At 39.2% G+C, this 27740-nt stretch overlaps 1 protein-coding gene across 8 annotated transcripts in view; it reads right to left on the reverse strand.

Moving 5' to 3' along the window:
• Positions 1 to 2640: 2640 nt before the first annotated feature.
• DICER1 (dicer 1, ribonuclease III) overlaps positions 2641 to 27740 on the reverse strand; it is a 67264-nt gene continuing 42164 nt past the window's right edge. For 7 of the 8 annotated variants that reach the window (XM_058567637.1, XM_058567633.1, XM_058567635.1 and 4 more), the window contains 16 exons: positions 27212 to 27344; positions 26342 to 26417; positions 25531 to 25670; positions 23558 to 23737; positions 23115 to 23328; positions 22761 to 22914; positions 21622 to 21804; positions 21260 to 21365; positions 20641 to 20816; positions 18887 to 19670; positions 15380 to 15535; positions 11426 to 12314; positions 9502 to 9770; positions 6546 to 6708; positions 6379 to 6454; positions 2641 to 6026 (listed from right to left, as the gene is read on the reverse strand). In XM_058567637.1, the coding sequence (XP_058423620.1) occupies positions 5861 to 6026; positions 6379 to 6454; positions 6546 to 6708; positions 9502 to 9770; positions 11426 to 12314; positions 15380 to 15535; positions 18887 to 19670; positions 20641 to 20816; positions 21260 to 21365; positions 21622 to 21804; positions 22761 to 22914; positions 23115 to 23328; positions 23558 to 23737; positions 25531 to 25670; positions 26342 to 26417; positions 27212 to 27344 (3865 nt within the window). In that variant the 3' untranslated portion in view covers positions 2641 to 5860. The remainder of the gene's footprint in view (positions 6027 to 6378; positions 6455 to 6545; positions 6709 to 9501; positions 9771 to 11425; positions 12315 to 15379; positions 15536 to 18886; positions 19671 to 20640; positions 20817 to 21259; positions 21366 to 21621; positions 21805 to 22760; positions 22915 to 23114; positions 23329 to 23557; positions 23738 to 25530; positions 25671 to 26341; positions 26418 to 27211; positions 27345 to 27740) is intronic. The other variant, XR_009223739.1, reaches the window with a different exon arrangement.

A 27740-nucleotide genomic window follows, 5' to 3' on the forward strand; every position in this document is an offset into this window, starting at 1 on the left:
CCACGTCTGGATATACATACTAAAGAATGAAAGCAGGGACTCAAACAGACGTGCGTACACCAGTGTTCACAGCAGCACTGTTCACAAAGCCAAAAGGTGGAAGCTACCCAAACATCCACTGGCAGATGAATAGACTTAAAAAACGTGGTAGATACACACAACAGAACACTATTCAGACTTAAAAAGGAAATTCTGACACATGCTACAACATGGACGGACCATGAAGACATTATGCTACGCCAAAGGACAAATACTGTCTGATTCCGCTTATACAAAGTACCTAGAATAGTCCAATTCATAGAGACAGAAAGTGAAACGATGGATGCCAGGGCCTGGGGGAAGGAGGGGCGACGAGTTAGTATTTAATGGGTACAGAGTTTCAGTTTGGGATGAAGAACAAGGAAATGGATGGTGGTGATGGGTACACAACCATGTGAATGTACTTAGGGCCACTAAACTGTACACTTAAAAATGGGTAAGCGGTAAGTTTTATGTATAATTTATCACAAATAGAAAAAAGAAACACAAAGGTCTCAGTGTTGTTACCATGTGGCCTTGCAGACAGGACGGAGAGCGTGCTCCCCGCCTGCACATCCACCACGGGTGCAGCCCCTCGCTCCTCGAGTCCTACAAGGACCACAACTCAGTTCTCCACTGAGCCAGCTGTGAACGGCATCCAGCATTCCACCTAGAACGTGCACTATGCTTATGGATCTGCAGCAAGAAAAACAATTCTCTTCCATCTGGATTCTCTTCACGCACATCACGGCTGCAAACCGATATGCTTGGCCAGGCTGTGTTCTCAACTGCTGGCCACGGGAGGGCAAGGTCACGGTGGCAGGAGTGAGCTGTGGCATGAAGGCTTGCCCTCAACCCTCCAGTGAATTCTGGGCAGTAACACCTACACACACAAGCACGTAGCACTTAACCAAATTCCTCAGGATTAAAATACACATACGTTTTTCCCCTTTCATTCAGAGAAGTCAGAAGGAGAGAAAAGGAAGGGATTAATTTAAACTCTTATAAAGGAAAACTAAAATTTTTTCTTGTTTTAAGAAACTTACTCTCAACCGCCTTGTCCCTACAGGCAAGTCCTTCCTAGTAGCGCTTAGTTTACTGAGTTACAAAAAGGTTGGGTCAAGGCTTGAAATAATAGAATTCTTTCTTAACCAACAATATTGGAAGCGTGTCCTAAAAACCCGGAAGCTGAAATTCTGTCCACTTGATTTCAGAGTAACCAAATTCACTTAAGGAATGTGTCAAACGTGTCAGAAATAATCCAGGACCTGGAACACATCTGTCAATGTGGCAGAATTTCAGAAAAACACACTGGTATTATTTAAATGTTGAAAAGAAAAAGACAATTGTTACTATTTAACTCTACAAGTAGACGTGAGGCAGAACTTGGTAAACAAAATTTTATCCTATTAAAATATGCATTTTTACATGACCGTGGAATTAATACATTTTAAAAATCATTTCTGCTACAGCTATTTAAGTGTTATCGCCCACTTGAACTGAATCAAAACGAGAAAAGAAAACGACAGGACACAAAGTGAACAGACCATAACTTTATTGGAGAATTACTCGGCTACAATTATTACAAAAAAATGACGAAAGGTAATTGTGACCCATAAGGTGCAGACTGCAAATTTCTGCAGCATGATAACTGAGTGAATGAATGGCATCACGTTCCTAAAGCAGCTGCAGCAAGTGATGGCAAACATCTTATTGTCAATCCAACTAGATGTGTTAGTTTTACTTGATTTTAGTCATTTTCCTTCACTCTATTTACAGCAGAAAAGCCAGAAATTTTACTTCCTGTTCACCTCGGCATTTTTGCTACACAACCTGCTGCTGCGGTGAACTCTGAGTGCACCTACAAAATTAAACTGTCTGTGGTTGCTTCCAAATAACAATGGGCTAGGAAAAAAACAATGAATGATTCAAACATATTTACAAGTCAGTTTCGAAAGACTATTTTCACTGCTAGTGGAAAATACAACGGTCTCAACGCAGATCCCCTAGGTATTGCTACTGGCGTCTCCAACAACTTTTAAAACCATTTTAATATTCTTGGTCTTAAGCATATCTTAAAAACTTTTCATGTACAATATAAAATAAAGAAATTTATTTGGAAATAATTAAGTTCCTGAAAAGTAATCAGTGGTTGAAAAAATATACCTATTTAAATGTAATTAAAATAACCATATAGGTAATAAACGTTACAGGAGTTTCTCTTCCGCAGATAACACAAACTGATCAAGGATTCTAACGTGATTTCAGAGGCAAGCTGAATAAAGATATCAAGGTCTCGGTTTGGTGGCTTAAATTTTGTGTGAAGGATTAGATACCCCAACAGAGCAAGACACCAAGTTTTAAATCAATGGGGCTTCAGCCTGACTACGGTGGGTCTGGATCTTGACCACCCTCTGCTCTCTGCAGTCGCCATCTGACTTCAGGTGGCGACTGGAAGGCTGACTGCCGGTTGAGCAGCTGTGCTTACAAACTGAACCAGCAGAACCGAAGCAGCCTCAAGTCTCCTGCTATCTGGGCAGGGTAATCTGAATGTTTCTGAGAGCAAGCTATTATGAAGAAAGTAAAAATACCAGTATTTTAAAATATAATTACAGGAGTGTTAAAGGTCATTCGAAATTTAATCATTTCACGTAATGTAAAAAAAAAGAAAGAAAAAACTGTAACAAACATTTTTAAAACATAATTAAGAGTTCAGTTAACAAATCTTTGTCATACTTTCACAAACAGTAAAAATGCCACAGACAAAAATGACCTATTTAAGTTGTGCAAGTATATGACACATTGCAGGCATTATAATTATCTTTTTCAAATTCGGTAAATCCAAACAGCAGCGAGGCCAAACCACATTTTTTCCTCTCAGTTAAGCATATTTTCCTTGAAATGAGGTAAAGCACGGTACCAAGGGCAATGCTTATCTGTGCTACATGAACAGAACAGAGGGGAGAAAGCTATTACAAACGCAGCATAGTCAGGACTGCTGAAAGTATATTATAAAAGAAATTAAGAACATTTACAATGAAGGCTCAAACCAACTGACCTCCACACAACCATGGTAAGGAATTTCCGTAGTTGCTTTTTCAAGACACGTTCATCAGTCCGTCACACGTGTGCTTGGGCACAAGCCCACCTCCCACTAGTACAGATTTTCCATATTACATTCGGTCTCACATTGCAATCACAGGAACAAAAGGTGACATACACGGTCGGAAAGTGGGGCAACATAGAGTGATTTTTTTCCTTAATTAATGGATGCAAAACATTTCAACAAGCTAAACTGGGGAAAACTTTACAGCATTAAAAGTCAGCAGCACAAAAGCGTTCATAACCATTTCATATGTCTAACTCATAGTTTTCATTTTTTAACTTAGTAACCAGGGGATCAGAGAATGCTTCAAAGCGTGAGTCACAAATTAAAATCAGCTATTTTTCTCCAGCAACAAAAAGTGAAATAGCTAAAGTTTGCTGTTGATAAACATTTTGAATGGTAGCAGGAAATTTGAACCCCTGAGAATGTTATGACCTAATCATACCCAAGTCTGAACTTTTTAGTATTAACAAAAAATACTCTTCTTACGGTTACAAAATATATTGAGGCATTTTTCTCCCAACGGGAACTGTAACTGTGAAACAATCTGATTTTGGTGCCAGGAGCAAGAGAATCCCTTAACACTGGGACGAGTGCATTAGACCCAAGGCAAAGCCCTCAGCCCCTGGCATCAGGTAGTTTATAAATCATCAAGAGATCTGTGACACAACTTCATCAGACATCACCCTCACGGGTAAAATTCACATCCAGCCTTACTGGTTAATTGTACATGTTTACCATTCTATAATTCAAGAATTGCTTGGTTTTAACTTGCCAAGAGACCTTACACTGACATTTTTTAAAAAACCAAATAGAAATCTAAGGTTCCAAATCAGAATTAAATACTTTAAAAACGAGTCCACCCAAATTAATTTGCTCAAAAACCCATTTAATAATTTAAATCTTGATTTCAGTTTAAGATTGGAGACAACAGACCATGTTGGAGAAGCTTCACGTCCCCTCACTCAGCCCCGGGGAAGCGGAGCTGCCAGCTTTCTGTGTGCACACATGCAGAGGTGTCTCCCTGGGGTGAGTGGTGCAGAAAGAGCAAGAAGCACAGTATTCAATCGCAATTTGAAACAGAAATGCAGCATCACATGAAGCATCAAGTTCAGAATGATGTGCTGGAAAATATTAGACACCTCTGCTCAGCCTTCTTAAACTTCAAGCATAATTAATGGGGCAAATTGCAGCAAACCTCTACTGGTATGTTGGTGGGAGTGCAAGACTGACCCACAGCTTTTAAAAAGGTAAATTAAGAGGTATTATAGTTACAGTGCAAAAAAAAAAATTAAAATTTCAAGCATATACATAAACATAGCACCAAACAGGGGAAAAACATGCATGCAAAAGAAAAGAAGAACTGAGGTATTTAAGTGAAGAGTGCCCTACAAGTCTAATTAAAGAAACTTAGGCAAATGCCTAAAAACGTCTTTTTTTTTCTTTTCCAAAGATGGAAATAATGAGCTAGTTTATCTAAATTAATGATCTAAATCACAGATGTATCAAAATTACGGCAGTTTGTGGCAGACGTTAACCTTCCATGGCATTAACAGCACAGCTTTGGTAGGTGAAATACGCATGCAACATCGTGAAAAGTACAGTAAGAAATTTACGTGAGAAGACTAAGGGTAAAGGTGCTCTGTTTTGCTTCTTTAAATAAGCAACCAATCAATTATAAAATCTGCAGCATATTTTAGGTGTGATATGTCTAAAAGTTTATTTTGTTAGAGCAACAGCCTACAGGGCAAAATTATTTGCCACAAACAATTTCCATCAGTGGAACGACCTAGCAGGAGGTTGTTAGTAAAACTGGGTATTTAGCCAAAGATCATGTTTATTATGGTGTTTAAAAAAATCCATAGACTACATATTCTGGTTTTTAAAATGTCTTCAGTACACATATAACAGAAATCCTAATATAATCCTGTAATAAGTTAAGTCACAGCCATACTAGTGAGTTGTAAATATCACGCTGTCTCAACATCTAATGCATAATAACATGAAGGGAATGTAAAATAGTTTGTTCCAAAAAGATCAGAAATTAAAGAATATCCATGAGGATTTTACTTTTAAGGCAAGAACCTTTTTATGCAAGACTACGTGGCGTGAGAAAATTAAAATCTGATTTAACAACATGCCAGCCAATGTTAATCAAAAGTCTGTCCCTTAATATTAAGTGCAATAGCGACCAGGAAACATCATCTTACACGATCTAACATGGAAAGAAAAGACAACACGGGCACACTCCTCCTCTCACGAACCGCGTCATTCTACGGGGCTTATCAACTACGTGGGACGGTGCTACCGCAGGAACGGAGGCCTGTCAGTGTCGCTTAGTTCTCGGGACTGCTGGAGGTTAAGCTCCTTGGCCTCCTAATACTAAGCCAAGCTGACAGAAATTAAACTAAAAAACAGAAACAAAAAACAAAAAAAAACTGTCAGTGATTATTCTGACCACTTGCTAAATACCATCATTAAAGCACTCGTGATTTAAACGAAGCAGAAGTGAGGAAAGACAAGATTGTGTTTGCGCAAAAAACTAAAACTACCATTAGTTCCAAAGTTTTTATACATATGTTAAATGTTTTATTCTGTAATCTAGCTTTTTATCAAACAAACTTTAAATTCTGCCTTCAATTCATTCCACTCAGTATCAACTTTAAATCATCCCTTTCAATTTAAATATTTTCCACCTTAATTCTGCTTTTTTTTCTTTAATTTTAAAAAGGGGTTTCAGCTGTTGGGAACCTGAGGTTGATTGGCTTTGAGGCTTCGTAGGGCTCTTCTTGCGGCTGCAGATTTGGCAATCCTGTAACTTCGGCCAACACCTTTAAATTTCCCCTTTCCTACCACTTCCACGGTGACTCTGACCTTGCCGTCATAAGTTCTCTCAGCCGGGCTGTAAAAGGGCCAAACAGCTTGAATGAGACGTCAGAAGTATTTATTATCATTGTCAATCAGCACTGAGTGTGCACTCTCAGGCTGAGAGCCTCACGCACAAGCCGACAGCACACAAAGGAAATGTGCACTACGGCTTACTGCACAGCCCACAGACAGGGCTGCTGTTTCTCCTTTAATTCAGCATGCTTCATAAATAAAAGAGAGAAGTCAATCAGACTACAAATGGAAACTGCTAAGAGCATGCCCCAGTGTAAATATTTTTCAGAATCCTTCATTTATGGTAACTTTGAGAACTTTTCACCCCTTGTTTTTAAGTAAGTTAACTTTTTTCCATGCACAATTTTGCTTACCTAAATTTGGCAGTTTCTGGTTCCATTTCAAGCAATTCTCGCACAGGGGAACGGGGCACATTAGCAGAAAATTTTTCTGTAATCAAAATGAAAGAATAATGTGAATAATATCCTTGAAGCTGTTTTTAATTTTGCTTTTGCTTCTTTCAAAGGGGAGCCCACAGTACCTATTAGCGGACGCATCATAGGATAGTACACCTGCCAAACCATCTCCAGGGACATCCCACTATCCATGTAAATGGCACCAGCAAGCGACTCAAAAATATCCCCCATGGCCTTTGGAACTTCAATATCCTCTTCTTTCTCTTCATCCTCCTCAGATCTCCTAAGCTAGTACAGAGAGAAAAGGGACTCGTAAGCAAAAAGGCCACTTCTAAAGGCAGTCCACAGAGGTGTGTCTCTTTTCTTGGATATGATTTTATTATATCTTTAACAAGGATAACAATATCAACGATTTATGGCATGCTTACTACATCATAATAGGTTCTTCACACACATTATCTTATCTAAAAAAAGAAAAAAGTTTTCTCAGACTTCTCAAAAAAAATCCCCTCCCATTTAGTATGTCTATATTCAGCAAAGGAAAAAAATTACTTCTAAATAAAAACAAAAACAACTTTTAACATAAAATTAGAAAACAGTCAATGAATGTATACACAAACTTCAAATTCACCGGTAGTCAAAGAACTGCACATTAAAACAGGTCTACTCTCGGCGGCGTGGCGAGGAGGAGGCAGAGTACTAATCACAACAACGCTGACAAGCGTGCATGTGGCTTTGGGGAGCAGAGGGGCAATTTCCCTGTCATTGTTTGGCAGGGAAATTCTATTTGGAAGGTATGTTCCTCCAAGCTCCCTTTTTATTAAACCACTTATAAATGTATACTATAAGAGAGTACTTGCCACAGACTAGGTATTCAAATTAACAGAATAAAAACTTACACATGTATCAAGTGCCTTTTTAAAGTTCATAATTCTCTGATGCAGCAATTCCATCTTAACAACTTTATCTTAAGGAGGTAAGTGGATATATAAGCATATTCACCATATCCATGCTTATTAAAAGCTCTAACTAAAAACAACTCACATATCAAGCCACAAATGACTGTTCAAGACACTACATTATAGCCATATACTGACTAGTGTCTCCTACTGAAAGTCCTAACGCCAGTCAATAGACGGAAAGTCGTCCACAACACTTTAAGTGGAAAGAACAGGTTATAGTATACCATGCAGAATATAATTCCATTTTATATTCTATGTATGCTTATGTCTCTATACATTAACAATAAAACATCACCAAATGGTAATTTTGGTTATTTCTGAGGTGGTATATTTGCATAATTTAATTTTCTTTTGGCTTATTTGTATCTTCTAAAATAAACACAACCTACGAAAGAGAAGGGCAGATAGTAATTTTTAAACAGACTGTTTAGCCATACAAAGCTCTACATAACACATTTATAAAGCTGACTTCTGGAAAAACAAGACACTTATTGTTCCTATACCATGGTTTTGAGGTCTCAAGTTTAATTCTCTCTTTTTACAGATAGTAAGTTAGAAGAGCCAGACCAGGACATTCCAATCAGTTTTTGTAACTTCTATACATGTGTTTATATAAACAAAAGGATGAACAAAACTAAGAGAACCAGTATGTCCCACTGTCATCAAAAGAGAACTTAAACCTAATTTTGGCTAATTCTTCAAATTCTAACCTTAAATATTTCTAACGAATGAGAGTAGGAATCATAATGAACACATAGGAGATGGTCCTAATTCCTCAGACCATCCATCCCGGAGGAGGGCACGGGTGAGAGTGCAGGGGAGGATGCTGCCTCCTGAGATCCCCTCAGCACATCTTCTGTGCAGCTCACAGTCTCAGACACTCTGCCCTGTGGCCAACCTCAAAGCCCAGACTCTTAATTTCTCTCACAGAAAGTCAAGGAAATGTACTACTTCCCAACAACGGTTTGGCGCCATTAAAAAAGGGAAGGTACAAATTAAAGAAAAAACAATTAAAACCATTACTAGAGTTATAATTAAATTCCTTGACTCCTTATAAGAAATCTACAAAAACAGGACAAAGGAATCAGAAGGGGAAGAATAAGGAATGAGAGTGCTCTCCTGGGCACACAGGTATGCAGATAGGTGTTTGTGAAGGCTCAGAGGAGACTGGAAAGATCTAAGCAATGTCTTTTCCTACAAAACTTCAAAACAGTTCACAAACACATTAGAACTAGCTCCATCATCAAAGAACCTTTGGCTGAACCTACAGCAGAAGCCTCTCAAATTCCAATGGTTAAAAATTTAGAAGTTTGGTTTTTAAAAGAGATTTTCCCATTTCAAGTAGAAGCAGAATATATATTCGTGATGTTTACCTGAGATACTGGCAAATATTTCTGATCCATTTTAAAAAGACAGACAGACAGACAGAATGAAACATGCTGAGCTTTCACCAGGGTTAAAGCCACTCTAGGGGCGGGGGGCGGACTCGCACTTCTCTGGCACGCCTGGACACTGGAAGCCCGAATCAAGGCCTGGGAACGGGACGATAACGGAGCGCCACGGGCTCCTCTATGCACTGGAAGGACCACACCAACCAGAGCGTGGGCAGTCGAGTTTAAAAGGCCAGCCTGAAGACCACAACTCAGTAACAGTCCTCCCCAGAGAGGGACTGCGTGCTGGGCACCACAGCCCTGGCCTTCAGCTGTCTCTCGGGACAGCTGTGCAGCCAGGACTCTGAGACTATGGAGCACCTGGTTGGATGGCTTATTTTTTTTTTATTTTTTTGTGAGGAAGATCAGCCCTGAGCTAACATCCGTGCTAATCCTCCTCTTTTTGCTGAGGAAGACCAGCTCTGAGCTAACATCTATTGCCAATTCTCCTCCTTTTTTCCCCCAAAGCCCCAGCAGATAGTTGTATGTCATAGCTGCACATCCCTCTAGTTGCTGTCTGTGGGACGCGGCCTCAGCATGGCCGGAGAAGCGGTGCGTCAGTGCGCGCCTGGGATCCGAACCCGGGCCACCACCAGCGGAGAGCGCGCACTCAACCGCTAAGCCACGGGGCCGGCTCTGGATGGCTTATTTCAAACAGGGAATTCAACACGCTTTCAAAGGGCACCAACCTCAGAATCCATTCCCTGCATTTCATTCTTCTCCAGCTGGAACTGCACAAAGTCGTCGATGACGTGGAAGAGCTCGGGCGACACCGCCTTGAAGTACTTGTGGTAGTCGTACTTGACCGCCAACGACGCGAAGATGGTGTTGTTGACTAGCGCAGAGCGCAGGTCGGTCAGGACCCCCGGGGAGTGCTGCCGCGGGTCTTCATAAAGGTGCTTGGTTATGAGGTAGTCCAAAATCGCATCTCCCAGGAATTCTAGGCGCTGGTAACAATCTGAGGGAGGATCCCAAGTGGAGCCATAAGTTTGGGCAAAAACACTTACACGATTTCCACGGAATAACTGATCCCAGACCCACTTTAGAGAGTTTATTGGGGTTAATTTTCACATATATTCTTCCATGACAAAATTATTTTTCATATCATACTTACTGAAGTCTATGGAAATTAAATTTTAATGGCAAATTAAACACATTTCTGATACATAAATTGGGGTCATAAAATCTTTAAGTGGCCCAAAGACTAACGGTTGTTAAGAAAACAACATTTCCCAGGCGATGTCATTATCACTGAACCTTTCCCTTGGGCACTGCGCTGGCCAGGCAGGTGCTGGGCATTATTCTGAAGTCCCCATCACACGTCGTCCCTTCGGCAAAGCCAGACCCTCACACACTCCCACCCACTCCACCCTGTGCTGCCATCATTGCCCTTCGTCTCACCCACGCTCTGGAGTGTGTGTAAGCGATACTATGCCCTGCCACTCCTGGGTTATATTTGCTAAACAAGATGACAGTTAGTACAAGAAGACCCTTTTCTCAGCTCGAATCAGAAGTGCTGAATTTGAAATAAACCAAGAGATTGAGAAAGAAGAGCTGTGGAAGTGAGCAAAGACCTAAGGCAAAACGGCCAATTGTCAGAACGTGCAGTTATCTGTGCTATCCGCACCTCTGCGTTCTCACATGACTACACAGAGGAGAGGCACAGGGACAGAAGTGACTTGTCCCAGCACCCCCAGTGCGTTAAGAGGCAGGGGCGGAGACAGGCTGGAGCCCAGGTCTCGTCCCAGCAGGGTGCAGCAGACACCACGCTTCCTTTCTCTCCACAAAGACAAACAGGTTTGAGTTTCACCTGAGTCTTTCCAGTCCAGTGTCAAATAATTTTTCACTTTTTGGTTTTACTTTTTTCTGATCATCTTAACCTACACTGTTTTTCTTATACAAACTTGATACTTTGCTTTGCTATTCTGGGTTTGAGCACTGATTACTCTGATAGAGAAGACCACATATTGACCTGAGCTGTGCTTCACAAACTGAGGCTGATTTGCATTTAGGCCTCTAGTCTCCCTCCTAATCTAATAGTTTGGGAGCCTATTAAACCAAGGAGGGAAAAAACAGGAGCCCAATGCAGAGAAGATGACAGCAGAGCCACAGTAAGGGCAATGAAACCTTCCATGAAGCAGTTTCTTTTAATCTATTCATCTTTAGATTTAAAAAGACCTTAAGAGAGGGGCCTTTTTGTTCAGAAAGAACAATCAAGGATGTGGAAATACATCCAGAATTTACGAATAGATCAAGAACCAAAAGCAGCACTGAACGGGCATCAGAAAGATAGTGGGGTAGGATAAAATGGGAAAAACACACCAAAATAACTAAGGCTCAAATTTCTCTAATTACGCAGCATATAAACTGACACATACGCAGGTACGTAAGACAGCTATATACTCCCAACTATCAAAGCGCAGGAGCATGCATGCTCCCAAAAAGACGAGAAAAATCAAGCTTCTTTCATTTTCATTTGCTTCCTCCCCCCACCATGCATATTAAGCACTAACTCCGTACATGCATAGATCATTTTTTTCACAAGGCTAAAACAATGCGATTAACACAAGGCCTCACTTTCAGAGAAACGAAGTTTGGTCTGGGGCTCCTTACCAGTAATGGTATTGTAGTGGTAGGAGGCATGTGTAAAAGCCTGAAGAAGGTAAGCCTTATTCTTGAATCTGTAGTTGATTTTCTTTTCAAAATTTTCAAAACCCGATATAAGGTGATTCAGTGTTTTATCTGCATCTGGATGATCAAACATACATCTCGGTGGAATCTTCAAACAACCATATTCCAAGTCTTTAAAGACAGGAGAGCGTGAGCTGGCTACGGAGGCAGCAGCACAGCCCCCAGAAAGGTTCTTGTGTTGGGTGTTGAAATTCTCCCTAGTTGGGCACATGGCCTTTTCCCGATCAGTCCTTTTAATTACCGGGAGCACCTTCAGCCCCAAGGAACAGAGGAAAAGCTGAGCAGCCCTCTCACCACAGCTGGTTAAATAGCAGCCCAGCAGGGCTTCCACACAGTCGGCTATGCTTTTGTCAGCAATACACTGCTCAGTGTGCAAGTCGTAAGAAATGGACTGTTTCCCTGTGTCAACACCACAGTTTTCTTCTGAGGGATTCCAGAACCCCACCACAAAGTCATCCTCTTCAACAGCTTTGCTAGGATCCAGATAGCACATTGCATCCCAAGAGCTATAGTCAAAATCCTCAAAATCTGATGAAAATGGCATACTACCTAAGGAGGATTTTTTGGGCATTTTCCATTCATATGCAGAATCAGTGGTTGAAAAAGGAGAAAGAGAAATTTTCTTTACAAAAGCTCCTGATCCCATTAACATGTTATCTATAAACTTGATATGTTCCTGATCGTACTCCAGGAAGTCATCCTCATAATCGGCGTCCTCCTTTGGAGCCCTCCACATCAGGTCCTCCTCCTCCTCATCATCCTCCTCAAAGTCCTCGTCCAGTTTGCCATTAGCCAACATGCAGTCTTTTGTCTGAAACCAGGGGGAATGGGGAAGGAGGGGAGACATAGCTGCTGTTTTTAAAAGGGTTTGAAACTCAATAAAAGCAAGGGTTATGGATAATTTCAAATGACAACCACAAATACTAAAAGGCAACTTTAAAATCATGGCCATTTGTTTTCAATTAACATAAAATAAGTTATTTAATCATATAAACAAAATAAAACATGTTCTTTGAACGTTCATTCTCTAAGTTATAAAATGACCTCTATCCAGTACGAAGCTTTAAGCTAAGGATTTTGTACACGGATATAAAGTTAAAATTAATGTCCACAAGCCAAAACTTCAGCTAAGAATTCTAACTCCGGCAGGATACACAATGAAAGTACTCATACGCCGATCAGACAGAGAGCTTCAATTTTGCTGACGAAGTTTTAAAATGTTTTCAAATTAATAAAATTAAATTCCAGATGTAGAAAAAGCATAATCTTTGCCATGAAGAGTATAATATGAAAACTGATAAAATTATTTTAAAAATCTTTATAATATTAAAAATGTACAAGAGGGTTTTATGAAAAAGTTTTTGTATCCCTATTTCCACTTCTAAGTACATTTGCTACAATGTGAAACTAAACTGCTTTGCTTGAAAACTAAAAGTGATCACTGAACTAAGCTACGAATTTGAGAAATTTTGCTCTTTTCCTCTACTGAGCTACAGTAATCAGGGTAACAGATTATAGCATAACTGACAAAAATAGAAGAAAATTTAGACTAACATGAAACACAACAATCCAATTTCTGTCAGAAGCTCTTTGCTAATTCCAGTTTCTTTGGCAAAAGCTTATTTGTGAATGACAACCTTCATAATGGGCTGGATTCAGTAACGATGTAACTTTTTTGCTAGAAAGATGCCCCATTTCTGTTGTGCAATAACAACAACAAGTTTTTACCTCGAGGGGAAAGGCAGGAGGGTGTGCTTCAATTTTGATAGTGTCAACTTTCCAGAGTATTTTGACAAAAATTTTTCAAACTTTCTGTCAAGCATTTTTTAAATCCTGCAAATATTTCATTTTAAGCCAGACTCAAAGAGATACAGCATATTTGTTTGAAAAGAAATACGAGCAGCGAGCCAAACCATATATCAACAACTACATACCTTTACATTTTATTTAAAAAGTTTATAAAATTTTTTCAAGAAAAAGGAAAGAACACCAAAAGAAACTACAGCGGCAGGCCTCTAGGAACTATTTCCCGTTAAAACCTTATATTTTTCTAAGGTAACATGAGATATTTTTGACTATTGTTTGGTCTTTAAGAAAAAAAGGCCAAATTGCAATTAAAAAAAATCAAAATGAATAATTTTTTTAACTAAAAAAATCCTTATATATCTTTAGTAAGATGCTACCATAAGCTAAAACTGGCAGAGCTCAAAAAAACAAAGGAGTGGCTTTTATCAAAAATAAGCTGTGTGATCTTGGGCAAAGTTCTTCAATACATCTGCATTTCAGTTTCCTTATCTGCAAAATAGTGGGATTCCACCTCACTAAATGGTTTCCAAGAGCCCTTCAAGCTCTTTAAAGAAAACACCAGCATGAAACTCTTCTCTTACAGTTCAAGGCAACTTTCTACCTGAGTTATTACCACCTTCGACATTCGTGTGCAAAGGTTTCCCTTAAACCTATTTGCTGAGGAGGGAGGCGGGTAGAACAGGAATGGAACAAGCATGTGCTTTCCAGTATCATGTAAGGACCTATTTCAATTTATTAAGTGAAAATATGAACGGTATTTTTAACGTATTCCAAGAACCAAAATGCCAGGTCACCTAAAATGTTAAGGAAAATAAAATAAAAATTTTGTGTTGTATCTTGAAAAAATTTTTTTAAATCAAAAGGACATGCCAATGTCACCTCCCGCTAAAAAATTTTTGTAAAGAGCCAATTATATTATGAAACAGTATTTACAAGACAGGATAATTGTTACTGGAATATTTTTCATAGAAATGCAATATTTTCTCTAAGTTTTCAAAATTTACACATTTTCCTCTAAGGCTCTACCTATTTCTAAATTAATAACAAAATGTAATTTTTCTAACCTAACTTGCATTAAAATATTCTCTTAATGCTTTTCCAGACAAGTTTAATTTCTGGAATAAGTCAAATATTGAATGAGTTAAAAACATACTCCATAAATAGGTAAAAATCAAAATAGAGCCACAGAGCATGCTACCTGGAAATACTAAGTCAGATATGTAGGATATACATGTGAGATAGAAGACAGGAAGAAAATGCATATTTAGAAAATATAACCTGTGAAAGAAACGGTAGTCTCATTGTTGGCCTAAAGCAAAAATGAAGTAAGAACTATCCAGTTTATCATTAATACAAAATAAATGTCCGAGAAACGAAACTGTCTGAGACGCCTGTAACTTGGGCAGAGGCACCAAGTCCTTCCCAGCCACCCACAGCTGGACCAACTGCTTTCACAGCTCCGAGGCCTCCGAGGTGCCCTCTGGCGGCCTTCAAGACAAGACAAAACGAAGCAGCTGTAGCTAATAATCTGGAGTCTTCTAAAGTCAATGGCAAGATTTAAACTATTTCTAGAAAACTGCAACCTTTATGTATGATTTTTTGTTTTTACGTCACAAGAAGAGAAACAGTCCTAAGTGCAAAAACCCTGAGCTGCAAAAGCAAGATTTTATTGCAATTATTTCATAGACAGCCTAGAGATCAGAGTTCATTGGAAAGTCACTTCACTGACCAGAGCTAAGGATCCATGATAATTTAATACACAATTTATCATAATAGTAATACATAATAGTAATGTGAAATGTTATGGGATTTTGCTTTTTTCTTTTCTGGGTCACATCATCAGATACTTTTCAGCCTCTGGGAAAGGAAGATAATAGAAGTCGTCCTCTATCAAAATTACAACACTGTTTCTAAATTCAATGAAAAAACAGTCTATTTAGAGGAATTAATTCAACATATCAAATATCTACTCTATTTTAAACACACCAGGGAAAAGAAACAAAAAATTAATAGAACAAAATTGTCCCCACTTCACCAAAAAATAAATCCTTCCAGGTACCAAAAACTTACCATTTCCTCTTTTTCCCATTTCTCTGTGTTACTTTTGTCTTGATTTACTACATAACCAGGAGGAAGCCAATTCACAGGGGGGTCAAATATCGACACCACCATGCGGCTGGGCAGGCCCTTCTTCTTTCCAAGCCGATAGAGATTACAGTTGCTGACCTTCAGCAGAAAAAACTTTCAATGAGACACTTGTCCGTAAATGATTACTGCAGAAAGTCACACATGGCACAGTAACGTAGTCTCAGCTAAATGTTCTTCACATGACTATAACTGGGCATCAAGGATAAGACTGTATAGCTTTTCTACCTATTCACAACAGGAAATATTAAATTCCCATGTATTCTATATCCTTTAGTCTAGTTAGATGAATATTTCTGAATATAAAATGCAGGTCAGAAAAACTGATGTACGTACATACGTAAATTCCTTATAAAGTCAGAAAAAACAGTTCAAACAATTTCAAACTTTTGAAAGCACAATCTGATAATATAAAGTGCAAATTGCTAACTGGGGCTATCAGAATAGAAGAGAAAATAATCCATATAAAAAGTCCAAGGTGTCACAATACTCTCCATGAAATAAAAGGGGAGAATGCCATAAACTAAAGTGAAAATTGGCACTGAACAGAGCTAAAATAATTTTACATTCCTAGAATCTAAGCCACAAATATGATTTCAATTGTAATGTTTTCTCAAACATTATTCCTTTGTTTTGGATGGCACTTTAAGATATTTTTGTTCAACCCTTTTAAAGCAGAGCAAAAGGTAATAAAGAACAACTCCATGTTTATTCACATCAATAAGACAGCTTTACTGTCTACTCTCTGGTCTGTTTTTCCTAAAGCTTCCATCTCTTCCCTAATTCACTCAAATCATTGCACATCTGTCTAGTTTTTACTTGGAAACTAGGGTCTAGAACTATCAATCTCATCTTTATCTCCTAAAGACTGGGTTCCCTTGTATTTAAGCACCTCATGAGCCCTTTGTTCACACACTCAGTATCACTGAAGGAGCACCCACCCTGGGAGAGGCACCGCCCGGCACCCCAGAGAACAGAGCCAGCCAGACCGAGGAGCAGTCTCTGCCGACCACACAGCGGGGGGACAGGAGTCCACACAGGACACTCCCGGTGCGCTAAGTGCTCTCCCACACGCCTGACACCTAGCAGCTTAAGTCAACGCTGGTTTCCGTTTCCATACTCGGAGAACACAACATCACAAATGCCAACAAGAAGATGAAATGCAACAGGGACTTGAAAGGGATGGAGATCACACTCAAAGTCGACAGAAATGGTCGGCAGGATGGAAAATGAAAAGAAGTAAGTAAGGACCCCTGTGAGGCACAAGGGAGGACAGGCAGAAGTCAACAAGGAGAAACGGGGGCGAGCACTCCGAGGGAAGGGACGCAGCGCGGGGGTGGACACCGAGTCCGAAGGAAGAACAGCAAGTGGCTTAAGCTGGTTAGGGCACAAGACGCACGTCGGTGTGAGCAGTGAAGGGCCTCCCACACCAGGCTGAGCGGCTGATGACGACGTCTGCCGGAAACAGAGGGGCAGAGCTTTCTGAGCAGACGGATGGACGAATTTTCAAAATATAAAATAATTTCTTTCTTACCTAATAGACAATACCATTACTTTATACTCATTTTTAGCCTGATATTTTCTTCCTGCAACCAGCCCTTAGAAATCTCATTTGTTCTCAGAGCTTCAACTATCACACTTAGAAGACTACTCCCTCAAACTGTATCTAAGTCCTAAATTTTCAATTATCTGGACATTTCACTTCAAAATCCATGAGGTCTAAAGACCCTAACCCTGACCTCCTTCATTTCTGTCTCCTCACCACCTGCACCGTCATAGCCCCAGCTTCCCAGTTTATACGGTTGTCATTACTGCATCTCCAGTCTCTCTTCCTCCAATCAGACTTCGAGGCAGCAGAGAAGACTGGGGAATGGTGTGGGCTCTAGCTTCAGACACACTCCTGACTAGCCGAGACTAGCTAGATGACCTTATACAAGCTAATGAAACTCTCCAGCCAAGAGCTTTCTCACCTGCAAAATGGGGACATGCTCTCTACTCTCAGGGGCTCACTGAGAAGATTACATGAGAGAAGGTCTGTAAAGGCTCAGTGTAGTGCCTGGTGTTACAAAGCAGTATCAGAGGCAGGTCAGCGTGGTGGTGAAGAGCCAGGCTGTCTGGGCTCTGCCACATACTTGCCCTGTGACCTCGGGCAAGTTAACCTCTCCTGCCTCAGTATCCTCATCTATAAAATGGGGATAGTAAAAGTATACATGAGTACAAATAAAATAATAAAATAAAAGACACAGAATTATAATGCAAATTAAATTAGGTAATTAATATACATGAGGTGACGAGAGCAGAGTAAACCCTTTGTGAGTGTTAGCTAAAATTATTATTTCCTCTGAACTATCACTCCCTTCAGTCCTTTCCTCACTGCCAGAACTCCAGATCTATCCCATTTTCTGCAAAAGCTTAGACTTCAGAGGCACAGCCGACGGCTGAGCTTGGTTCAGTTTTGCTTTTCCACTCGCTGCATTCTGCTACGAGAGTGAACTGATCCTACCACTCACTGACAAAACCCTCCAACAGCACCACAACTCCCGAGGGCACACTCCTCGGCCTGGCACTGAAGACCTTCCACCAGACAGCTCCAGCCCACCTGTCTTTCTCAGTCTTCTCAGGTACTTCCACACATGACTGATGCCACAGTTTACTCCGAGGGCTGCCACTCAGCCACGTGTTCATTGTTTATGCAGCGTGAATGCACCTCTTCCATTAACACCTTCCCTGATTACAAGTGACATTCCTTCCTTCTCGGTGCTTAGGGCAATTAGCAGCTTTGTAAATTACTTGTCAAGCAGGTACATGCTGCCTTGTGACACCTCTTATCTTCATTTAAATATTTTACCTTCACTACTTTTCTTCCTTACATCTTATTTCCACACTAAGTGGATCATGCCCTTCCTTTGGGCTATCAGAACTCTGGTAGGAGTCATTCTCCTTACACTGGAGAGTCACTGAGCTTGGGGAAGGTACTGTTCCCTCCTCTCCCTGCTCTCCAAACCCTTGAAGACAAGCTCCTCCATGAAAGATCAGTGTCTTATCTATGCTTGTTCGCCTTGTATGCCAACACAGCACCCTCCCAAGTAACTAAAGCACAAGTTCCTTGAATAATATTTCGTTACACCAGCCTCAGGATCTAGGAGGTACACACATTCTCACAAATAGCTTCATTTGAACTGAATTTCTATCATTAAATAAGGTACATACAGATCAGCTTAAGCCCTAACCCCTGAGTGCTTCCTCCATGGACGACAGATCTGTGTCAGCTCCTGAGCGGGGATGCCCGGGGCTGCGTCTGCACGCGTCAGGTGCAGCAATCCCCATGGGTAAGACTCTCCTTCCTCTCTGAAATTATCCAGTACTTTAAACCACTCTGATGCACAATGAATAATTACTCTAACTGCTCAAAATGGAAGAATTATTTCTTACCTTTTTGCTTCTCATATATGAAAGGCGGCCCTCGTGAGCGTCAGGATAAGTGCAAAATAGATAGGTGGTGATGGCATGCTTCAAAAAGGAGTCACCAAGCATTTCAAGCCGCTCCAGGTTAAATCCATCACTAGCATTTGAAAGGGTCAAAGCCTGAAGAATAAGTCCAGGATTTGGGCCCAGAGTCCTCGAGGAGTACCCAGGAGAAGGGCTCAGCTCAGAATCCATCCTGTCCTGGAGCGCTTTAACAGCTTCTGCAGTACCAGGCGTCGCAGCCTTCATGGGACTTCCATCTGAGGTAGATGTGTTAGCATTTCCATCAAGGTATTTATTACTCAGTAGAGTACATTCATCGCTGGGCTTGGGCTGGTTCTCGTAATTGTATAAACTCTGAATGGGAGATGAGGTAGTTGGTTGTACAGGTATTTCCTGCTTGTAGTCATTCAGCTGATTTCCTTGGCAAAAGTCTCTGTTAGCTAAGTCATAACTGCCATTGGCAAGATTTCTACTGTAAGAAAGACCATTAATTGCCATCAGATCTGTGGAAACCTCAGTTTGGAGCTTACCCGGTGACTCACTGAACAACGTTCTGCAGTTCACAGACATTTGGTCATGATTTTCTGGAGAGGAGGTTCGATTAGCACCTTGATGTGCAGCATTTTCAGGGACTACAATTGTGCTGTGCTTACAGTAATTATCATTTTCAGCTGAAGAGGAGTTAGCAATTGAGATGAAAGATTTGCTGTCGATAGATTTTTTCCACCCGAAGTCTAAGTTAGGGTATCTGTAAAGACATTTTTATAACTTTTCATCAGATCCTTCAAAAGGGCTAGGCTTAGAGCAAGAGCAATTTGAAGGGAATTTAGAAGGGAAATGCTTCCAAGACAGAAATCAACATAATGGGAATTCTGCACAACGTAAATTACTAAGTGGGACGTAGTTCACTGCCCCACTCTAATCCCCTGCCCTAAAGCACATGGTTAGACCATGAAGCTTGGGGTCGGCCTGCAGGACCTGGAGCCACAGACTTCATGGGTTAGGATCTCAGGCCCTCCGGTGACTAGTTGGGTAACTTCGTGCAACATACATAACCTCTCTGTGCCTTAGCTTCCACACTTGGAAGAGGGGTTAAAATAATCCCTACCTCACAGGATTGTCCTAACAATTAAATGATCTAATACAGGCTATAGCTTTTAAACCAGTGTTTGACACTGTAGTACGTACTCAGTAAATGTAGTTGTGATCATTACCATTATATTTTAAAGTTCCTCAACCCCTAGGACCATCTTGGTCTTGCCAATTGGATAACCAAAATTAATTTGAGTGGTTAAACCAATAATTTCCTTAGAATGCAGAGACCTTACTAGTGGGAAGAACATAATGGAGACAAAGAACATACTGACGCAATAGTCTTTTAATACGTATTTGATTTCATAAAAGAGGAAGCAGTCTTAAAATGTCAGCACAGTAACGATGAACTGTTTCCATTTTCACTTCACCTGCCATCACTGAAGGAGGAATAATTATTTTTTACCTTAGATCTCATCTCCTGTAACGTTACAAGAACAGAGGACTCAAAGATCTGATATATAGATTTTCACTTAGGAGTCAAATGATGCCTTTATTTCATGTGTTTTCTGTCTCATCTTGTAAGAACGGTTTTACATGAAATTAAAATTTGAGCTTAAAATTCAGTTCTTTTGCAATTAGGATTTCATGACCCGTGTCCTTCCTGGCCAAGAGCACAGGCGTACCTAAAATCTACGGGGAGGGATCGGACTCCCACACCAGCATCGCTGGCCGTCTGGGCTCGTAGCTCCTCTGCGGTCAGAAGGCAGTGAAGGCGATAAAGAATGCTGGGGAGACAAACTGCTTTTCTCCACAGTGATGCTGGAATTGGATGGATAGCACAGAGTTCTGGGACCAGGATCTGAATGAGGAAAAACAGAGAGAGAGAAATATAAAGCAAACACATAGAAGAATAAAAAATAAAGTTTAAGACCAATTTCACTAACAGATAAAGAAAAAAAATCACAAATACTAGCAAAATCTTGTTTTTTAAAATATTCTTTTATTTTTATTTTATTTATTTAAAAATATTTTTAAAAATAATCGTTTTTGGAAAATGGGATTTATCTTAGGATTTATAAGGATGATTTCATGATATAATTGTACCAATGGACCAAGTATAAAAGCTAAACCTCTCATACTTACCAAAAAGACATTCAAATAAAAGTCAACACATAATGCTAATTAAAACAAAGCAAAACCTAAGGGCTGGGCAACTTCCAAAAAATTCAGGTTACTTGATAATATAAAATTCAAACTTATCTTTAAAAACATTAAGTTATGCTGGTAACAATAACTCATTACCTGTTTATTCTGCAGACTTTCCCATTTGGCTTTCCTCTTCTCAGCACTGCTTAGAGGAAGAGCTTTCCCCTTCTGATTCAGATGGCGAGGTGTCAAAAGATTAAGTCTATAAAAATGTCAAAATAACTTTATCAGACAGACAGAAACAAGTACACTCTCACAGTGGTCCTACAACGTGAGTGTGCCTATAAACCACCAACTGCAGACCCAGGGGTACAACTGGGCAATTCTGTGTATAACGGATCTCCTGATCTCAGACAATTTAAGGGGGCAGTGCAGACAGCGAACCTCGACATTTGCCTACTGACTGCTGGAAATAATGCCTCAAGGGAAATCAAAATGCCGTTTCTGAAATTGCTCACCTTGAAGATGTGTGGTCCACATCCAGCAGCGGCTGGTTGAGATTGGTCAGATCAAGGTTATACTTTGTTTTATAATATTCTGCAAAAGTTTCATACTCAGGGGAAGGAAATTTACTCAGTGGGGTAAGATCAGTGTACACATCAGCTACATAAAATCGATGAGGTTGATCAAAATTGCGATATCTAAAAAAGAAAAACAATCAGCGACTTTTTGGTTTAAATCAACTATTCTCAAAACACAACTGTTTTTAATATGGAAATGTAAATTATGATTTTAAAGTAAGAGTTCAAAAGGTTAAAAATAAATAACATTAATGAAAACTTCAATTCCAACAAGACCTCTATCTCAAGTAAAAAACTAACTCCATTCTCCCTGCTTTACTATTATGCTTCTTCTAAATATCTACACGTTGATGACACATGAAAGCTAAAAGGCCCCTTTAAATCTCTCTTAATTTCATCAATAGAAATAGTACAGAAAACTTTCAATATCCAAACTGAGTAAATACTTTGTAGATTACTAAAGCTAAACATGAAAGACACTTGCCACATAAACTGCACCATTTATGATACTGATAGTTTGATGATAGCTAACATTTAAAATATGGCTTTGAGGTGCAAAAAGACAAAAAAAAACTCAAAGAAAGACTGAATAATAGCCGTACTCTAATTCTTTGAAAAGTGTCTATATTTAATTTTATTGCTCAAAAATTCCATCCCCTAAATTTTTACAAAATAAGAAAAAAAGCATTCTGATTTACTATTTTCATTGCACTTAATAACATTATTTCTTATAAAAATGTTAAGAAAAGAAACTATTATTTATGATCAAATTCTATTATTGGGGATTTGGGGATTAAAATCTATGCTTTTTATAGACTACATTATCTATCAAATACAGATATAGGTTATCTGACCTTCCCAGAGTAAAATCCCTTCACCTACAGTGTTTTCACACTTTGTTTTTTCAGGAAGTAAACTGGAGAGAACATGTCCACAGTAAGGCGAGACCTCAATTTGCTATTAGTAATATCCACGCCGAAGTCCCAGCACACTCCCTTCCCAGGTGAACCAGGGAATCTTTCTGGATCCTGGAAACAAAGGATCACCACCACTTGGCTTTCCATTTAAACACCTACCTTGGAATGATAACTGCATCTTGGTAATCTTCTAATTTAAAAACAAAGGGTGTTTCTTTTGAATACTTTGTACTGGGAATGCCTATGCGAGCTTCAGATTTCTCAATGTCTTCCATGAATTTAAAGTCAATGTCCAAAGTGCTGGAGTCATTAACTTGGGGGGAAAAAAGACTCTTTAGCTTGTTAAAATATAATAATACAGGTAAGATTCTTACTTAAGCTGTATATTCATACACATGTCTAACTTAGTTATCCAAGTAAGAGATTTCTGTAGTATATACAAGCTAATTGTCAAGCAAAACTTGAGTCTCTTAGCTCTCTCAGTGCCCACTGCAGAGTCTGGGTGCTCCTTACCAACGTTAAGAGGTAGAACACAGTATGCTGAGTCAGCGTCTGTGGGCTTAAATTCTAGTGCAGGTTTTTCAAGCCGAAGAATATGTGAGAATATGTACTGGTGAAGTCTTGTAATCAACTCAAGCATTTGTAGAGACAACGTGAAACCAGACTTCTTCAACTCAATAGATATGGTAACCTCTCCAGAGCGGGTGTACACAGGAAAGTGCGGAATCTTAGCAAAAAGAAAAACAAAGCACCCCTCAAGGTTAACAGGCATTTTATTCCATCACGAATTAACTTCAGAAGAGGAATGATGCTTTCTATCAGGGAATAGAAGAGACACCTCAATTTTTAAAAATTAAACATAATGAGGTAACAAAAGGCAGTTACTCTTAAGTAGTTTTTCCTTTTTTTAAAAAAACAAGATATTTTTAAATAAATAGTCATTACGAAGTGTCTACCTGAGGTATGGGTTTGGCTGTCAGTATTCCAAAGCATCTTGCGGTATCCTCAGGGGGATAGAGCTTCCGCCTTCTGAAGTTGAGTTCATCTGGTAAAGGTGTCGTCAGAACCATTCCTATCACATACAGGTAACAGGGTTGATCCGGTTTGGGATAGCTATCCCGCAGACATTCTGGAATCTGGAATTGTAAAGAAAAATTAAGCATCAAGCTAAAGTATAATCGCCTCTTCTCCAGATGTTGGCAAGAAAACAAATATATTCCTGGCTTTACTAAAAGCTGATGAGAAAAAGCTAAGAAAATACCCAAAGCATGAGACCTCCCAATTGTTTAACCCCACTGGGGCACTCAGCATTTCTCAGGTCTGAGCTGCAAGGTGGCCCATGTTATCTACCTTATAATACACTGTTAACTATACAGCTAATACCAAAATTATATAAAACAAACACTTTTTAAAAGTGTTTAAAAACAAACATTTTTTAACACTTTTAAAAAAAATACTATTCATTTGATCTATTTCTTTTGACTAGAGAATTCTTTTCTTCCTTGGGCTTTTTAGTGTAGAATATGCGAAAATAAAGGTACGCAAAACCTCCATATAACCCTATCACTCGAAGATAATCTTCATTAACATTTTGATATACTGTATCATCTCCCAGACTTTTTTCTATGCAGAAATGTATATAAATGTATACACATACATATCTTTCATTACAAATGGAATCACATAACAAAGACTGTGCCAAAACCTGATTTTCATCTCCAGTTACTAAAATGAGAATATCTTTCGGGGTCAATATGAATCAATATCAGCATTTTTAATGGCTATCTCATTATACAAGTAACCCATAACTTAATTAATCTGAGCTTGTTTCTAAACTTTCAGTATTCATACAACCCTACCCAATAGTCTTACAGTTTCTGAGGCTCAATGACATAAATGATCACATCTGTAGTTAAAAGGCATAGAAATGCTGGCAAGAGATGGCTATAATTAACAGAATATCAGATAATACAGAATGTATCTATTATTAAACAGGACGCAAGGCAGTACCATGCTTCTCAAGACACTTACTATTAGTGCCAACAACTGTCATATGAAACTAGTCCAGTGATCTTTTGGGTAAATGTTAGAGCAGGAAAACTGAGGGAAACAAAATTTCAGGGAGATGAGTAACATTCATGATTTTTGAAAAACTGACATGATTTTGAGCCTTGAAAATGCTTAGCTGGGTACAAGTTTTTCAAAAGTAAAAACTCAGTAAAATTGCAAAAATAAAACAAAAGAACCACATATTTAGGCTAAGATGAAAAGTACATAGCAAAACTTTGCTTTTGTTTGGGGTTCTTATGAGGTAACAATATTAGCAAATATTTTAAAAGTAAGTCTTTCAGCCAGTATGGCCCTAACTAGAAGTCAGACTCAGGGACACTGTGGTACCTGAACCCTGCTAGGACGTCATGTATCAAGCTGGACATGACACACTGAAAGAACCGATTTCTACTACTCTTGTAGGCCCATCCTAACTCCTGACACATACTTGTGCCTACACCTGCTGATGTGGCCCACATCTTGAACAGGCAGCTTTCCACTTGCCTGTTTCTTCATATAAATCCTCTGTTGTTTTAGCCCCAAACATAAAAAAGTAAGAATCTTACCACTGAAGTGAATGAAACAAGAAATGTCTCTTTAAATGAAATAAACTCATTCTGGATAGAACCTGACAGATGAGTCCAAGAACACTTTTGAGAAGAAAAACAAAAGCAACGTCTGAGGTAGGAAGGGCACCGAGTGCACATATGAAAGTGCAGGAGCTGATCTCAGGGAAGCTGTGAAGGGGAAATGAGCTGAGATCCAGAGTGGGCCACGTTACAAGGGTTTGGGAAGCCAAGCAGAGGAACCTAGATGTGATACGGCAGGAAATAAAACGTCAGAAAGTCTCGATTTTTATTCAGGTCTAACCAATACTAACTGCTTTTGGGTAGCACTGTCTTCGTTTTGTGGAACCTGGTCTTCCCGGAACACTGGTCTCTTCTTCATCATGTAAATCAAGCTCTTCCTCATATTTAACAGTCTCTTTCCCAACTGGCATCAAATGGTCATCCAGTTCGCCTAAGAAATTTAAGGAGAATTAACTTAACAATCCCGATTTTGCCTCTCTAATTAATTAGTAAATAATACAGAACAGCACTGTGCTAGGAAGCAACTGGAAGAGGGATGACAACCAAGACACCTTTGCTCTTAACAATAAAGGAAGCAGATGTGATACTTGAGGCAAAGTCTGTCTTGGCACTCATACATTCAATGGGAGCAGGATCACAAATTCTGTTCTACAATTCAAAAATAAAAACATCTAAACAAGAAAACAGCACGTCAGCACGTTACAAAAGCTATGGAGAATTTTCTAAAAAATGGATTAATCTGTACACTAATATAGACTAATTTGAGAGACTGATATATTAAAACACAAATGTTCATGATTCAACATTAAAACAAACGCTCGTGATTCAACAATATGAGAAACCTTTACGTATTTAAAACGGGTCAGCAGAGGGAGCGAATAAGCGACACTTGTTTGCGGTCAGCTGTGGAAAGCAGAGCTTCCCCCACCACCAGACCTTCAAGTCGCATCCTACGTGCACCCACGCTCACCAAAGCACACCAAGGGCAACGGGCTCACAGCTCCACAAAATCCTGAGGGACCTACACAGTCCTCGATATGCTTTTGTTTTACAGTGTTTTTAACTTGATCTTTATTTGCATGTACTTTCAAACACTCTTACCAATTTTGTGCAGTTTTTCACAGCAAATGAGAGCTACAACTCTTTCAGCCAACCGTATACAGCTCATTGGTGGACCCTAAAAGTAAAAAAGCATTTCCATCGTATATGCACGCAGCTATATTACCATTAGCACATAAAACAGCTAAGAAACCTCTGGCCCAATAGCTTTCAAGTTGAAATTTACCAGAGCAAAGTTCTTTACGTTGAAAAATGTCAGCAAGTTTTAAAAAAATCCTAATCTCCATATTTGAAATAGCCATCTTTAAAAATCTTGCACAGTAAAACCTAAGTTATAACTAAGATTTGACACTTTTGATGAATTTAAATTTCTGTAAGATTTTAAGGTATCTTATTTTCACTAATCTACAAATATGTAATAAAACAAAATAAAGATATATTGAGACACGACTAACACATACATTAATAGTACTGAACAACTTTCCATGTACAACAGAAATGAGTCATCCTGGAATAGCCAGAAATCAGTATTGGAACCAAGGACAGCAGCCACACAAGGGCTGCTTTTCAAGTCCACAACAAAAGAAGCAGAGCAGCCTAACTACATCTAAGGAACTCTGCGTCACTGTAAGTACCAAGCCACAGCTAAAGGATTCCGTCAGAAATGTTTACACTAATAAGATCTTAGAGGAAACTTCAGAGGTCACTGAGCCCAATTCTAAGAATCTGTAGGTTATATAGTCTATTGAAGATTTGAACAGGTAGATGACTACAAAAAAGATTTATAAATCTACTTTTTAAAGTAGAGTTAAAGCCAAATTTATCTATAACTTGCATAGCTTAGAGAAGCTGAAAAAAAAATCCATTAATAACATACTTTAAAGACACAATCATTTCTTTTTCTAAACTTACAACAATGGAGGCTCGAAGAGGTGAGTTAATTGGCAGATAAAGAGTTGAATAAAATGTACCATCAGGCAACTCTCGGGTTCTACATTTAGGAGCTAGATGAGTAAATGGATCACTTGGTAATCTAGCACAATATCTGTGAAGAAAAAGAAATTCTGATGCTGAATCTACAACTGAGAAATAAATGAAAAACATCTGTACTGATATTCATGTCCTCAAGTTTGATATTTTACGTCCCTCTCCCCTCTACTGGATTGGTATTTATATGTGCAGTTTGAACTTCATTGCTTTAAACTTTCAAAAAGCTGGAACAGTGTTGAAACTTTCTGGATCTTTCTGAGATGATGTTCTATAGCTGCACTGTCCAACAGGGCAGCCACTGAGCACCTGAAATGCGGCAAAGGCAGCCAGGCAACTAAATTTTTTATTTTATTTTAATTACAACTGAAATTTGAATTTAAATAGCCATATATGTTTAGTGCTATCGTATTAGACAGTGCAGAAATACTGTTCTGAATCCATTAAGAGAACA

Source organism: Diceros bicornis, chromosome 24 (assembly GCF_020826845.1).
Source record: "Diceros bicornis minor isolate mBicDic1 chromosome 24, mDicBic1.mat.cur, whole genome shotgun sequence".
In the NCBI taxonomy this organism is placed as follows: domain Eukaryota; kingdom Metazoa; phylum Chordata; class Mammalia; order Perissodactyla; family Rhinocerotidae; genus Diceros; species Diceros bicornis.